At 42.8% G+C, this 17037-nt stretch overlaps 1 protein-coding gene across 15 annotated transcripts in view; it reads left to right on the top strand.

The window, feature by feature from the left end:
• kiaa1217 (sickle tail protein homolog) overlaps positions 1-17037 on the top strand; it is a 255530-nt gene that overhangs the window by 180083 nt on the left and 58410 nt on the right. For 14 of the 15 annotated variants that reach the window (XR_001171144.3, XM_012965645.3, XM_004915435.4 and 11 more), the window contains 2 exons: positions 2337-2535; positions 14102-14195. Coding sequence is in view for 14 of the 15 variants with exons in the window: in XM_012965645.3 (XP_012821099.1) it covers positions 2337-2535; positions 14102-14195 (293 nt within the window). In the remaining variant the exon portion in view is untranslated. Of the gene's footprint in view, positions 1-2336; positions 2536-13164; positions 13438-14101; positions 14196-17037 lie in introns of those variants that run through there. The other variant, XM_004915443.4, reaches the window with a different exon arrangement.

The following is a 17037-nucleotide window of genomic DNA, read 5'->3' as shown; positions in this document are numbered from 1 at the left end:
AATAATGAGATCATGGCCTGATTCACAGAGTATTGAGGCTGGGAGCACAGCATGAAAGAATGAAAACTGGATACGTTCTAGCACCCTTACAGTGCCTTACCCAATCTCTGTACCTGTGGGATAATGGATATACTGGTGCCAATAGGGATGTGCGAAACATCTTTATTCCTTGGTCTCCTGCTCAAAGACGAATGAGTCCCGCCATCCCAAATGCAGATCACGAGGAAGCATTTCTTTTGTTACAGTGCTATGTTCCATGAATCCTAAGGGTTTCCAAGAGCTGGATCTTTCATAATGGATAATGCATGTATTATCTGTGAATAATACAATAGCAATTTGGGATAATGCAGTATGATATAATGAAGGCGTATGCCTGTTAGCAATTAACTTGCAAGACCTAGCCTTATACAAACATGGTCTAGACACTGACCTGTGCTATTGCCAAAGGCTGCATTGTGCAGCACCTGGGCACTCCGGAACATTCTCCATTGTAGAGACCTTGTGCTATGATGTTTGTAGTTATTCTTTTTACCAGGGGGCATACCTGCAGCTAACTGGAAAGGTTTAAGTTAGATTACTGTAGTCTCCATAAACAATTCCAAAGCAGTTCCAATTTCATATAAGAATATTACGAGTGCCTTTAAACTTGTTTCTTGTATAGTATACTCCTTAACTTTGCTAAATTCCTGAAGCAACTGTGTCATCTTGCATAACTAATAAAAACAATTGAATGTCTGTGTTGTCCTTATAAAGGTCCATTGACTGTCCTAGCAGGGGCAGCGTTGCTTTAGGGGAACATCTGCCGTAACACAAGAGCCGGCTGTTATTTTTTTGACCAGGCAATTAGCTTCTTCTACAAAGCTCAAGGATAGCGCAGCCCAATTACTGTATGGACATCTCACTGGGGAAGGTTCTAGCACAGTAGCACTCTTTCATCGCAGCAGGTCCTGCTGTGCCCCCTTCTACTAATGTGTCCTACAGAACAGGAACTACTGCTGCCTGCCCTGACCTCAGATGGTTTCACAGCTGCTGCCCGCGCTCTTTTGGCCTCAACTTAATGTTTCCTCTTCCTGGCTGCCAACATGACCCAATAATCTCCGTATCTATACTAGGTGCTCCACGGTGCAAGTCTGATATAATAATGATGAATAGTGATGGGCGAAATGATTCGGCAGGCATGGATTGGCTGCGAATTTCCGCGTTTCGCCATTGGCAGATTGTTTCGCGAAAAGGATAAAAAAATTTGCCGCACAAAAATTTGCTGCACATCCAAAAATTGTCGCCGGCGTCAAAAAAGAATAGTTGTGGGCATCAAAAAAATAGCCGCTGGTGACCAAATAGTAGCCGCGGGCGACAAAATAATAGCCGCGTGACAAAATAATAGCTGTGGGCGACAAAATAATAGCCAGGCGACAATTTTTTTTGCCACACAACACTTTTGCCATTTCGTAAATTTTTCACCATTTCGCGGATCTGTTGAAAGATTTGCGAATTTTTCGGCGAGGAGAAATGGAACAGATTCGCTCATCACTAATGATGAATGATAACCTTTATTTAAGGTTTATGTAAGGCAAAGGCCTCCTTCATTCTAAGTCTTCAAACAAGTCAAAAGTGTTGAGGAGACAGCCTCATACGTATGCAAATAGACCAAAGGGATTCTGGTAACAAATTCCTTAAGGAGCCTTAAGGACAGGGGCGCATCTGCCATTAGGCGAGTTGAGAAACTCGCCTCAGGCGGCAGAAGTGCCCCAGTTACCAGGGGCGGCAAAAAGCTGCTCCTGGTAACTTTAAGAGCCGAATTTCCGGTTTTTAAACCGGAAATTCGGCTCTTCTAGTGCAGAGAGCGCAATTGCGCTCTCTGCACTAGCGATCTCACCGCCCCCGGACCCGCTCCTGCGCTCCTGCGATATGTCCAGAATCGCCCCTGCTTAAGGAATTTGTTCCCAGAATCCCTTTGGTCTATATTCTAAGTCTTTAAAACACCTTGCACTTAAACATTGATGTAATTGTGTGTATGAGTATTATCTATGGTTTCTATTTCATATTGTTCATTAGCTCTCCATTTGGGAATTATAGCAGCTATCTGGTTGCTAGGGTCTTCTTTACCTTAGCAACCAGCAGTGGTTTAAATGAGAGACTGGATTATGAATAGGAGAGAGACTGAATAGAAAGATAGGGAATAAACAGTAACAATAATAATAATCACAGAGCAATAGTTTTTGGCTGCCGGGTTCAGTGACCCCCATTTGAAAGCAGGAAAGATGTAGAAGTGCATTAGCCCTAGATAATAATTTCCACTAAAGAAACTCTAAATGCTGCTTCCCTGTATGTTACAGGTACGCTCTTCCTACAGTATGGCGACGATACCAAGAAAATGCAGATGCCCAATGAAATCACAAGCGTAGACACGATCCGTGCCCTGTTCGTAAGTGCCTTCCCCCAGCAACTGACAATGAAGATCCTGGAATCGCCCAGCACAGCCATTTATATTAAGGATGAGGGCCGAAATGTCTATTATGAGCTCAGCGATGTCAGGTATGGTGTTTAACCTCCCAGGGATACGGGATGCTACAGAATTGAGCTTTGCATAAGGGCTGGGATGTTGCAGGGGCTGTGTAGGGGGCAACTGATATCCTGACCAAAAAACCCATTTACACCATGTGGAGATGGACCCCTAAGGCAAATCAATAGGAACATGATCCCTACTTCTAAATAGGGGGGAGAACTCCATTCTGTAACATACATTTCATATCCCCCCTTATCATTCTGTAATTTAAAGGGCCAGAAGTTGCATTGTTGGAAGCTTTGATTCTGTAGAGGAAACGTGGGGGACCGAAAACTCAGTACCGCCCCCCCCCCCCCCCCCCACAATAGAATGAGAGATATTGAATTTTACAGTTATTTCTGCAAATAGGATAATATGATTTATCATTTAATAGTTGTGTGCCGAGGTGAACGTACATCTAGAATACATATCGTGTGTGTTTGCGTCTCCCCCCTCTGTTTCACTGCAATTTACTAGTGTAATTTCTTTTGCAGTTTAGCTTTACAGCAGATCTTTGCAATAGCGCATACATAATACATAGCCTCATAATAAATGTCAGCAGGAAAAATGTCTGTCTGCGACAAGAAATCGGGAGAATTCTCACTAATGCATATATGGTTTCTTTGGCCCACAGAGAACCATTCATCTATACAGGGACAATCCATATTGGAATAGATCAGAGCACTGGTCATGGGGGTCATAGAGAAAATGAGCCCCCCTGTATTACTGCAAGGCTTTCTGCAATTCAGCTTTATTTGCCATGTAAATGCTTTTAATAATAGTGACCGTATCTGCTGAAAATAGTCACCTCAGGGTGGTACTTACTATTCAAAGGCACAAATAAGTAAAATACTGGATATATTTGACAGTAAAAATCCACTACAAGTGAACAGGGAGGTGCGTGAGTTCCCCTCTAGTCAAAAATGGTAATTGGTGAACTGTGTTTTCACTTAAATATGCCCCTCTGTGTGTTATTGAAATTGTGTCCCTCACATTGTGCAGAACATAATACAAAAAATCTATAGCACCTGATTTATATATATTATTCTCCATGGTCCATGTCTGTATATTACATATGTGAACTGGGCATGCCCTAACACTCATTCCCCGGAAGAGCAGTAGGATGTGGCTAGCAAATGCCAGCTCTGCCCTCACACAAGGAAACATATGATACAGTTCCCTATCAGGTTTGCCAAGCAACAGGATACCCAACCTCATAACTGTTGGCATCTGACAATGCAAAGTGCTGAGTGCTGCCAGTTTTCCTAAACAGCCTAAAGCCGGCCATACACAGGCAGATTTAAGCTGCAGATTCGGCCCCTTTGGACTGAATCAGCAACTTACCTGCCATGTGTGGGCCCTCTCCAACAATCTGTCTGAAAGATACTGTATCTGGGCTAATATCAGTCACGTATCTATTGGGTAACTTTAGAAACCCAATTGGGTGAGGACCACATTGGCGCATTGATTTGGTCCTCTTCTGATGGGCCTGCATAGGCTACTATTAAGATCTGGTTGTTTGGCCCCCTGGTCCAATGATCATTATAGTTGCCACCTTTAGGCTCGTTGAAGTGTGGGTGGGGGGGTGGGTCAGTGATGTCAGGGGGCAGGGTATGTGACACTGGGGGTGGGGAGGGTGAAGGCATGTGGGTGGACCAATGATGTCAGAGTGTGGTGTTATAATACAGCAATCAGTGATTGGCTGATTGCCCTGTCAATTACTTTAAAGTTTTCACCTGGACAGCCCTTCTGAAACCTGGACAGGTAGCAACCCTTAAAATCAGATCACAATTGCCATGATTTGGCCCTCATTTGGCTGATGCAAGCCAATCTATCTAGTTTTATCCGCACCTTGCTGTAAATGCATTGATAGGCACATCATTGGCCTGTGCATGCACATGAAGCAGATTCCAGCACGGAGATGCAAAAGTTTGTATTTTCCCACCAAAATCGACTTCTCTGCCAGCATTTTTATGTACAGGTATGGGACCCATTATCCAGAATGCTCAAGACCAAGGGTATTCCGGATAAGGGGTCTTTCTGTCATTTGGATCTCCATACCTTAAGTCTACTAAAAAATCAATAAAACATTAATTAACCCCAATAGGATTGTTTTGCATCTAATAAGGATTAATTATATCTTAGATGGGATCAAGTATAAGGTACTGTTTTATTATTACAGAGAAAAAAGGTAATCAGTTTTAAAATTCTGCATTCTTTTATTAAAATGGAGTCTATGGGAGATGGGCTTTCCATAATTCGGAGCTTTCTGGATAATGGGTTTCCGGATAAGGGGTCCGATACCTGTATTTGGAAACAGCGTAGTTTGCCATTAGTCAAAGAAAGCAGCCAGCACTATAAGTGTCCGACTTGTACTAGTAAGAATTTTTTTTGACTAACTAACTATTACCAGATGTCTGTGTCAGGCTATATAAATAGTACTCTCTGTTTCCTATCAGGTAGGTCACATAAGCTCAAAGCAACAGTTGAGTATTCCTCCAGAGCAGTGATCCCCAACCAGTGGCTCAGGGGCAACATGTTGCTCCCCAACCCCTTGGATGTTGCTCTCAGTGCCCATTTTTTGAATACTTGGCTTGGAGGCAAATTTTGGTTGCATAAAACCCAGTGTAAAGCCAAACAAAACCTTCTATAGGCTGCCAGTACACATAGGGGCTACCAAATAGCCAATCACAGCCCTTATTTGGCACCCCCAGGTACCTTTTCCATGCTTTCCATGCCCCAACTCTTTTTACATTTGAATGTTGCTCACGAGTAAAAAAAGGTTGGGGATCCCTGCTCCAGAGAATGTGGCCAGTAACCTTATTTGCCCATTGGCTTCCAGGGGATTTCAGGATATGATGGAGCTGTGTCAGCAGCCGTTTGTATTCTGTTTTCTAGACTCATGTTCCATAAAGAGATAACAAAAAGCACGTTCTGAAAGAGTATTGTGCTGAACCCGGTGCTCCTGAGTCAGGTTTTCCTTTGTGTGCAGAGATAATGCTGCAGAGCGTCCACGTTTGCACAGAAAGCTGCAGTCCGGCAGTTGTAATCCTGCTATACAGGGCTGGTATATCTCTGCCAAACATGGAAATACAATTTGAATGGCAAATGTACTTATCCCCTTTTACAACAAGGGGTTTTGCATGTGAAAGTGCTTGGAAATGTTCCGTTTTGGTTGTGTGCCTGTTAAGCCAGCATTTACTGGATGCACGACTTTATTCTAAATGTAACATTTTACATCAAACCGGTACCAATGTGTAAATGGGGTTTATGTTCCATTTGTATATTCCTGTAAAGATTCAGTAACTCATTTATCTCTGCACAGAGAGCCTTTGTCTGTGTGTTTCACTTCAGGGAAGCTGCCATGCTTTTAATTTACATTATTTTTTTTCTAGTTCTCGAGATATTAGAAGTTTTTACACTGCTAATATGATGAATTGGAAACAACAGCTCCACCTGCTGTTTGTTTTGGCCAATTAATTTGAAAATTAAAGGGCACTTTGAGCAGTGTTGTTTTAAGGGTTTACATTTCCTTTTAACGGGGCTCTCCCAGATCATTTGGAATATATATATAGGGGGGGACGGATTTTCCATTAAGGAATATTGGGAGTTATTGGCTTTTAGAAACACACAGGCAAACAGCTGGAAATGTTTGCATTAGGCTCTTGTTCCTTAACCTTGGGTGCCCAGATGTTGTCAGACTACAACTCCCAGCATGCTTTATTTTCATTGTATGTTGAAAGATGCTAGTAATTGTATTCCAGCAACATCTGGGGACCCAAGGTTAAGTAGCATAGCGCTAGATGTTTGGACCCCAGTTTTTTTTTTTATAAAACGGGACCTTAAAATCAGCTATCAGCATCCCTCCCCAACTGTCACTTAGTAGGACGCTGGGCATTGTAGTTCAGTTACAAGGGAATGTTGGAACACCAGATATAAAGTGCCCCCAACTCTGTATATCAGTAACTATGTCCTCTCCTATTTGGGCAGCCTTTGGGGTCACTGTTTCACCATTTGGGGTGCATTATAATGAGTCAGTGAAGGAAGAATACAGTTCTGAGGTCCACCCATAGATAACATGTGTATAATAGCCTAGGGAAAAATAATAATAATAATAATAATAATTAGCAATTAAGTGAAGCTTCAGTGTATTTAGGACCCCAGCCCTGTGCTGACCATATACATTATATATATATTACAATGTTAGTTAAGATCCCACTCTTGGTAGACACAGTAGCAACCATTCATTGTATATACAAACACTAGGGGTGCTGCTGCAATATCCTTCTATGCAGTTTCACATATATAACAGTATCAGCAAGAGAATTAGTCAAACTGCCCAACCAAATCCAGGCATGTATGGCCAGCTTTACACCCTAAAACTGATTTTAAAAATACTTAATTTTAAGGTAGGGATTGGCAGCCTGGGACCTTACAAAACTACTGCAGTCAGCAAATAGAAGTGAAGCAACATCTGCCCCCATCTGAGCCAATGCTGATTTCCAAGCCAAAATATTTCAGCTCACCTTTACATGATATATAAAAACAGCACAGGCCTAGCCGTAACCTGCACTTAATATCCCCCCTTGCCTGACTCTGCCGCCACTAAATCATAAGGGCTGATTGTTAATATTCCAAACATTCCCGGCCCTTGATACAAAGTCAGACATGATGGAAACTTGCGGGGATTTAAGCACTGCAGCAGGGAGATTAATATCCCCTAATATTCCCCTCAGGACTCATTCCGAGTGCCTCATTATCATTATCTGGTAAAATTACAGCCTCTGCTCCGGCGTTGGATTAAACTCATGCACAATGTGCAAATAAAGTCATTTGCAGCAAAAACCCACACGCCGCTTCCATAAAGTCTCAGTCATGTTTGAACTTTCCCAACATCAAAACTGAATGTGTGGCTAATGCTCCCATATTTCTTATAGCGTCCAGTCATGCGAATAGGCCCATTCCCTTCCTATACCATTTCCCTCCTATGATTTACACTATTACCACCCACCTGACCACGTCTGACAGGTTGCATTCTGGGAAATCTTCTTTATAGCAGTCAGTCATATTGTTCCTTTGGGACACAGTTATTTGTTACATTCCTAAATATTCTAAATCCATGAACTGTCTTTACTGATATTTTTATAGAGTCAATATCACTTTAAAACATTGCTCTTTGCCCTTGTCCTACAGGCATTTTTTAGCTATGGGGTGATGAACCCTAGTACTATAGCTGATGTACAGGGCTGTGTGTACTGCTAGAACCATATAGGTTGGACCTCCAGTCTTTGAGACACATGCAAGGCCCTCCAACAAGTTGGCCGGCATAAGGGCCAAATGCTTGTTGCTGTATTCTTTTACAGTATTAGCAATCTTAGGGTGAAGACACACAGAGCTACTAGTAGCAGCTACTTGTCATGGCTGCTAAAATAGACAATGCTGATCACTTATTGATAACAGTCTCTATGTGTGTTTTAACAGAGGCAACTCTCAGTAGTGTCTATGGCAGGGTATTTTTTGGTGTTTAGTAGCTGTGAAAAAGTAGCTGCTACTAGTAGCTCCTTGTGTTTTGACCCTTAAGGGCAGTGACAGACAGGGAGATTAGTCGCCCCGCGACAAATCTTCCTTGTCACAGGCGACTAATCTCCCTGCAATGCCATCCCACCGACTAGAATGTAAATCGCCAGTGGGATGGCATATGTGTCGCTACGATTTCCCAAAGTCGCCCGAAGTTGCCTTGAGAGGAAACTTTAGGCGACTTCTGGACATCAGTTGGAGGACAGGTAAATTGCTTCCTAAGGGCAATGTAGATGGGGCAATGTTTAGTAAGTCAGGGGAATCGAGGCAATTTGCAGGCCTGGATTTGTAAAAGGCAAGGTTTTGAGGGGCAGCATGACGCCCCCTGTGGGCTAGGAGCCATATTGGATACTGGGCAGGTAGAAGATTTGACAGCTGTTTAAAACCCCCGCCCAGCAATTCCTCAGGGGAAGGGGAGTGTTTAGGTGTGAGGGGGTGGAGGAGGTGAAGGTAATTACTTAGGCCTAAGGGTACAACATATTGAAATCCATCCCTGGAAATGTGACAATTACCTGACATTTGCTTACACTAGTCAGTGGCAAAACTGCCAGTGGTTGGAACTGTGCCTGGGGACTCCCACCCCATGGGGCCTGCTGGGAGGTCCTCAGAGAAGCAGCAGGGCTATGATAGAAAATAATTGGCCCTGACTCCTGTGCATTTCTCTTAAATAGATGTTGGCACTTAGTGCACTTTGATTATTCAGTATATCTGCTGAATTGGGGGGTAGGGGAACAAGCTGTGCTCACTCCGCTTCCTATAACAGATCACTATATTACTGCACTATTTTATAAGAACCCAAATGGCATTGGTGCATGGCATTTCCACTCTCTATGTTGGCAGAGCAAATCCATCAGGGGCTGAAGGAAAGGCCCATACGGCAGGCATGCCACCAAAACCAACACAAGTGATATTGAAGTACCGGAGAGCTGAAAGCAACTCATTTTCTCAGATGACACTGCTTTATTTAGGGTTTAGATTCCTTTCGGTTTTATGCTGAATATATTCCTAAATTGTGGATTTTATTTATCCTTAAAGAAGATGTGAACCCAAAAATAAAATGTTGCCTAATGAAATAAAGTGCCATGTTATGACCTTCCAATACACACTCATTACAAATGTCCAGTGGTTTTAAAGGTATTTAAAAATCTAATTAACAGACCTGCAAAGAACCATGCAATGCTGACTTCTGCTACATTGTTTCAAGAAACAGAACCAGAAAAGGGACACAATTTAACTGCAATTATATTTATAAAAAAATATATAGAATTACATTTTCTTTTGTTAGGCAAATGTATTTTTGGGTGTGCATCAGATTTAATTTTTCTTGTTCCCATGTTGCCTCCTCAGGTTTCAGCTCCTGTAGTTACACCCATGGTGGGGTATTCAGCTGGAAGCCGATGCACGGTGCAGCCTGCACTGCCATGTAATATTCCAAGCACTTAGCCTGATCCCCTGTGCAAGTTTTCACACGTTACTGAAAGGCTCCTGTCTGTTTATTGACTCTCAAAGCCTCTAAACCTCCTCCCATTTCTCACGCTCGTCCCTGGGGTGACAGGGAAATATTTTGAAAATACCTAATTTATGGCCGTTTGGCTCTGATCACTGACTGCAACTAAATAATAAATAAGAGAACTGAATGAGAACTGAAAGGTTCCGTTTAAATAAAAGGTGCAGGTTACTAACCAATTAGCTACACAAGGCGATTTGCGATCTTTCGGGCGACCATCGGTCGCCCGAAAGATCGTACAATCAGCCACAAACCATTCAGGGCTGAAACAGCCAATTCAGCGCTGAAGGCAGATTTTTTAACTGGCCCCATCGGCGAGTCGACCGATATCAGCAGCTTCCTGCGATATTGGTCGACTCGCCGGCTTGCCATACACGTACCGAATATCGTACGAAACTAGGTTTCGTACGATATTATCGGTGCGTGTATGGCCAGCTTTACAGTTCAGTGTCCATAGAAAGGATTGGCCACTAAAGTGAATTGGGGAATCCTACGAATCACTCAAAATCCTGCAATAACACAGATCAGGGTTTTGGATTCTAATATCCTTATAAAAAACAAAATGGGGTACATTATTTTGTTTCTTACTAGTTGGGGGTTCAGAATTGCTTGTAATACACGGGTGATGTTGCAAATAACTTTGGTCAGAGAATGCTGGGAGGTTTATCAATACCTGTTTAATTGTAGGTAGGACATGTTTTCTTGGGGGCATATTAGCTAACCACCATGTTAGTTCTCAGAGGATGATGGGTGTTGTAGGAAATAGAGTAAATAAATCAATATTAGCATGTGGTACAGGTTAGTGTAAGACTGTAGAGCAGTGGTCCCCAAGCTGTGGGCTGATCCACTTGGGCGGTGTGGAAGGGATTAGCCATGTTGGCCAGTTGGGGTAAGATTTGGGAAGAATGTATCCTAGATATTACTTGAAGCCCAGTGCCAAGTCCTGTTAGGGTTAGATTTGGGCCGAACATTTATTTGCTGGAACTATTACGCAATGGCTGATCGAGCAGTGTTTTCAGTGTGCCCCAGGGTTTCCCAGCATAGACCCAAGTAGTATGATTTAAAATGCATAGATGATTCTCCAATGAGCATCCTGCGTGCATTCTCTCCTCCCTTTCGCCTCTCTCTCTAATTGCTTCCCCGCTGGTCCCTGCAGGAATAAGAGAACTCCCTACAGCACTGGGAAGATACACAAAGCCATTTCTTTCTTTCTGCTTGCTTGCTTTGTAAATGGCGGTATTGGCTCTGCAAATATTTCCGCGCGTTGCATGCAGAATGAGCAAATATTAACATTAGCAATGGAGTATTACTCTTTAAACCCCATGCAGTAAGCTTTGCATCTCTGCCTGCTGCTTTAGGAGCTTATTTGCTTAGACATCTTCCATTACAGAGATGGGTCAATACCAACAGGGGCCCCAAGTAGTGTAGTGATCTGGGGCCCATATCATTTTACTGCCATAGTGGTGCCTTTCTCAGCAAATGTTTGTGCCTGGCTGCCATATCATCACTGCTCCGATAGCAAACCTAAACCATATGTTCATTTGTGTTTCCACTGCTGATATGATTGGGTCCTGTTGTTGGTGGGACCCTCTAGAACTGATGGGAGTTAGGGGCCTTGTGTATAATCTAAATGTGCTTATATCAGTGATGAGCAGATAAACAATCTTACATAACATGCACTTTATTAATTAAGGATAATAATCTTATCATTACATTGAAGATCATTATAAAGGTATGCACTGATTTATGTGAATCACTATAGACTAATTCACATCCATGGGCTGAAGTGCTGTATGTGTAAGTGCTGACTTCTTTATTGAGGAAGATTTTATTACCTGTGAAATGATATATGAACAGAACCCCAAGAGCCCATCTTTACTGTCACACAGGCCTGGTTTTAAACCCAACTATTTGGCAAGTGGTTTTTAAAACCCCCGAGAGTTTCATTAATCCAAGGCGAAGTGTCGGCACAATAGGCTAATGTTTGTATGGGAGGGCTATTTACTGTAGGAGCAGGGCCTGGAAACAAAGCATTTTTCCCTTATAACGCGGAGGTGCCGACTCTTTGAAAGCTGCTCCTGTGTGTTAATTAGCAAGAGGAAACAACTGCTGTAAACATAATTGCCTGGTAGGATGAAGGCTGGAACATAAGCTGATGTGAATCGTTTTTAAGAAAACACAGATTTAAAACTGCAATTGAATTCAATACTATATGGAGAAATATACTTCGAACACCCAGCTGATACCCAGTTGTGCTTGATGTGCAGTTGCCATGTTTTTCCTGCATGCCCCGTGCATACCATTGTGCCAGGCCTGAACAGTATATTTGTATATTTAGGCAAATGCCAGAGGGGCTGCTGTAAGATGCCATAGACAGTCACTATTTATTGGGCTGGGGGGGGGTGTTTGGGCCTCTGTGTACTTGAAATGTCAGGGCCTATTTTGAAGCCCAGTCCAGGCCTGCATAGGGCCACATAGCTTTGTACCTACAGGAATGGCTTTGCATTACAATATGTATAAAATAATAGGGTTCCATTCATAGCTGTTGGGTAAGGTGTGTCCATCCCTTCCACTTGCACCATAGAGCATGCCAGTCATACTCTCACAAATCCAATGTAAGAGGCATAAACACTGGCACTGACAGTTGCAGATGCAAAAGAGAAGGGCAAAGTACATTGTAGGCAAAACACACAGTGCACTAACTTGCCAGTAATGCATTGATCTTAAATGGGTCCCAGTGTATGTTTTGCAGATGTCTAGTAATACATTATGGTGGTGCATTGCTGGCTTGCAGGGCTGGGGTCCTAGCTTCAGTTCCATCCAGGGCACTGGAATTGATATTTTCTCTCCTTGCCTGAATGGATTTCCTCCAGGTACTCTGGTTTCCTCCTACACTCCAAAAGGGCCCTATATACATGGTCTAATAAGCTGTTGACTTTGGCCGAGGTAGCGCAGGTATGGCCAGCTTCAGATTATAAACTCTTCTGTGGCAGTTAGGGTTGCCATCTTTAATAGGAAAAAAAACTGTCTGCCTTATATATATATATATTTTTCTATTAATAACATTGGCGCCAAGCATCATTTTTACAATCAGCAACCCTAGTGACAGTGACTAATATTTAATTGCTGTAAAGCACTGTACATTATAAATGCTATGTAAATAAAAGCTAATTATAACCGTTGTCCTCCCATCTATGATAGCTGTTTTTTCTGAAGTTGTTGCTTCCTGAACAGATAAGCAACAGAGGTCAGAATTATTTAGAATACAATATGCCAGCGTGTTTCAACCTCTGTTTATAAATACATGTCAATGAGTATTATTTTGTTTTTTGCCAATGCCTGAATATGGGTTGTGTAATGAACCTGAATAGTCCTCTGATTTCCAGTCCTACTGTCGGCTAATAAAATCCAAATCAAGTGAGGGAGCTGAGAATGAGTTAAGAGTTATTCGATGCTGGTTATGCGCCGGGTGCTCTTTTTTCACACCACAGTCCTGCTCTAAAAGGGCCAGCCCAAAACATTCTTTCTTTCTCTTTTTTTTCCCCTTTGAACATAATCTGCCTGTGTAAGCCCTTCCCACCAAACTCTGCCCCTGCACCTGGAGCAAAGGAATCCAGTGCTCATTCGGAGAGAGCCTGCTTGCTGCTCTGGCTTCCACAATGGAATGCAGCTTCCAGCCCTGATCAATCCATTTTTTCTTTTTTAACTCTGGGAGGTAATTGCTGCTGCTGCTGCTGCTGTGTGTGTATGAGGATGCCTCAGGGGCCGAAATGCAGACAGAACTTAGGGACCATGGAAAAGGCACTGTGTAAGTTGCTGTTCTTTCTGTCTTGTTGGGGGGTTATTGCTTGTGCAATTCAGTTATGCTGTACCTGCTTTGGTTAAACTATATATCACAGCACCCATTGGCTGTCAGAAGGGTGCTGTGATTGTAGCCCAACAGCAGGACCCCCTTGATGTTGCTTAAACCATTCTTCCTGCCAGGTCCCTCCCTATGCTGTTAATTGTACCTGGTCATTTGTTATATTTCACTCTATGCTGAACAAAGGAAAGCCTGTGTTATGAGCTAATGTGCATTCGCCAGATAATCAGTTACGTGCTTCCTGTTTCTCCTTAGCCTCGCCAGGGAGACCTTTAAATATTAACCAAAGCTGGGTACGTGTGTATGTGCTCCATGGTGTGCCCATTCTGTGCTATACATGCCTCTCCCCACGCCTGTTGAGCCATGCGCCACCTGATTGTTACAGGGTGGGGAGTTGTTTGGAGAGAATAGAACTTCCCCAGGGAGCTGCAGAACTGTAACACTGCCCTTCTCCTTTGGTATTTGCAATCAGCCTGCTTCCATGAGTTTATTTTACTTCTGCCTTCACGTCTAACTGGGAAATGATGAGATTCCTCGGGGCAGGCTGAAAGGAAATGGATAGAGTTAACCTTCTCGCCACTGAAAGAGCTCTCGGTGTTTTTGATTCCAGGAACATACAAGACAGATGCTTCCTCAAAGTCTACAATAAAGACCCTGCGCATGCATTTAACCACACTCGTGGGGCGGTCAATGGAGATGTAAGGGTAAGTACCCCTCATTTCACTTATGGCTCATTAGCTCACCTCATAGTGAACTATAGGAATAATCACTTCATCGCTGTAATGCTTATTAGGTGTGCAGAGTATACTGGCACAGGGATTCATCTTCCTGGTGAGTGTGTGGGTTCCTCTAGGGAGTTCCAGATTCTGGGCTATTAGGCTTGTAATAAAACTGACCCCAGAAATCTGCATGGCAGAGAAAATAGATTGTAACAGTAGTGCTATTTTACTTATTAACTGTCTTACATATCTGCAGCTTTGCCATGTTTGTGTGGCTGCCAATGCCATCTTTCTCAGCCAGATATCAGTTTGGGTGAGGCCAGTGGAAATAGCAGAGAACAGTTTAACAACCGAGCATGGAAGGCGCCAGTGTTAATTGTAGATCTCACATGGTACAGCGATGCTGAATATGTTGACATTTCATAAATACTTTTATTAATGTTATGTACACATTGCGTTCGGAATTTCTACCTTTGTAATCACCTGAAAGAAACATACTTTGGGAAGGGGCGGAAGTGCTTGAGCCTCAAGGGGTATAAATGTCCCCATTGGAACTCCTCTACTTGGCACTTGCACCTTTGCCTATTTTAATGTTACTGCTCCCTGCAGTTTGCCCTGTTGAAAATCATAAACAAAGCGCAGTGGGAGGAGCCGATAGATGCAAAGTAGACATTTACTTATTGTAACCATTGGTTGACATTAAGTTCAGGTCTCATGTATCAATACTCTTTCCTTGGCAGAAGATGTCCATGTCCTGCTTATGTTAACTTACAATTCTATATAGTTACATCTGTAAGGAAAAATGCACACACAATGTGAATTTATGGGAGAACAAAGTCATTTGTACATCATAGGGCACTGGCAAATGCCAACTTTCCCACACTCCCAAAGATGGCCAGTTCCCAATGAGGAAAGACAGAGCAGCAGGGTGGCTGCGATATCTGGAAGATTTAAGTGCTGTCCCCTAGCTCCCTGGAGCTGATTGGCTTCCAGTGAGCATATAGCAATCTGGTCCATTCACACATGGTGGCCAACAACTTACCTTTTTGTTTCAGGTCCTGCTGAGTGACTCACCTTTAGGAGTGTGGATGGAGCAGTACTGGAGTGGGAGCTCCTCAAGGGTCCTATAAAGTGCAAATGACTTTGGTTGTACTTACAATGTAAAATTACTTTAAATAACTGTGCTTTTGTAGGTTATCTATAGGTTCAATACACTCATTTAACTCCTATTCTTCCAGCAAATGCATGATGGGGATTGGCTGTATCTCCACTGTCTAGAACAGGGGTCACCAACCGTTCTTAATCGTGAACCACAGTCAAATGTAAGGGCTGTGACAGACTGGGAGATACGGGAGATTAGTCGCCACGCGACTAAGGAAGCTGAGGAAACTTCGGCAATTTCTGCAAATCGCGGCACCACGTATGCCATCCAACCGGCGATTTACATTTTAGCTGGTGGGATGGCATTTCGGGGAGATTAGTCGGCCGCGACAAGGGAGCAACACAAGCATCATAAGGGTGAAGACACATGGAACTACTAGTCGTGGCTACTAAAATAGACAATGCTGATCATTTACTGATAACAGTCTCTACATGTGTTTTAGCAGAGGCAATTCTCAGTGTTGTCTATGGCAGGGTATTTTCTGGCATTTAGTAGCCATGGAAATGTAGCTGCTACTAGTAGCTCCATGTGCCTTCACCCTAAAAGTTCATGGAGGTGCCAAATAAGGGCCAAGATTGGCTATTAGGTAGCCTCTATGCACACTATCAGCTTACAGGGGGCTTTATTTGGTAGGAAATCTTGTTATTATTCAACCAATTCAATAATAAATTCCATGGTTTGGGGGCACTGGGAGCAACATCCAAGGGGTTGGTGACAACATGTTGCTCACGAGCCACTGGTTGGGGATCACTGGTCTAGAAGTATATTAGATGGGGCAAAAGCTGATTTGCCAGTGTAATTATTATACTGAAGTTTATAGGTTTACAGGTTTATTGTTCCATTTTATATAGAGTAATAGAAGAAATCTTTTAATTGTGTTATTTGGGTTAAATCCCATAGGTAAAGTCATTGTGGCCAAGTGTCAGATTACACATGTCGGCCACATTTCTGAATGCTACAGATGCATCAGTTTTCCGTCTGTTGGTTTCCTGCTGGGGCAGTGAGTACTCAGTTTACACAGACAACATTTAGCTGAGATTTATTTGTCCCCCTGTCCTGTACATTCTCCATAGAGAGGAAGGCAGAGTTGTATATATAGCAAGCGGGAAGTGATTATACTGCTTCTTCTCAATCTGCAGCTGCGCCGAGACAATTCAGCAATAATCGCTATCGGAATTAACTTTTGTTTTATTTGCAGCTCATTAAGACTAAATTGTGACAGACTATTCCATGGAAACACATACAGCATGAACTCGTTTTGCCTGGAACACCAAAGCAAAATGTGCAGATAGGCTTGGATATTGCTACACCAAAAACATTTTGCATTAATTACTCTTCTTCGGGTTTAGGCTAACTGCAAGCCAGATTTGTTATCTGTGGGACGTCCCCAAAAAACAGCAACAATAGAACCTAGAATTGGCAGTCGTCATAAGTTGTGTCACTTGCTGTGCTGTATTTGAGATAGCACATAACTGCTGTATGTCAGGGAATGGAAACAATCATTTCTGGGCTTCTTTTTCTTCTTAATTCCTTGGTACCTCCACTAGCACAGCTACAAAATGGTACACCTGCAGGTCAGCCTTTGTTGCTTAATAATGTGCATATAAATCATGAGTAACAACACAAATACCTGATGTTCAATGGGGGGGATGTTCCCAGTTACTC

The sequence above is a fragment of the Xenopus tropicalis genome, chromosome 6, assembly GCF_000004195.4.
Source record: "Xenopus tropicalis strain Nigerian chromosome 6, UCB_Xtro_10.0, whole genome shotgun sequence".
Taxonomy (NCBI): Eukaryota; Metazoa; Chordata; class Amphibia; order Anura; family Pipidae; genus Xenopus; species Xenopus tropicalis.
Note: the sequence above shows the minus strand (reverse complement) of the source record. Positions and strands in the feature narration are given on the sequence as shown.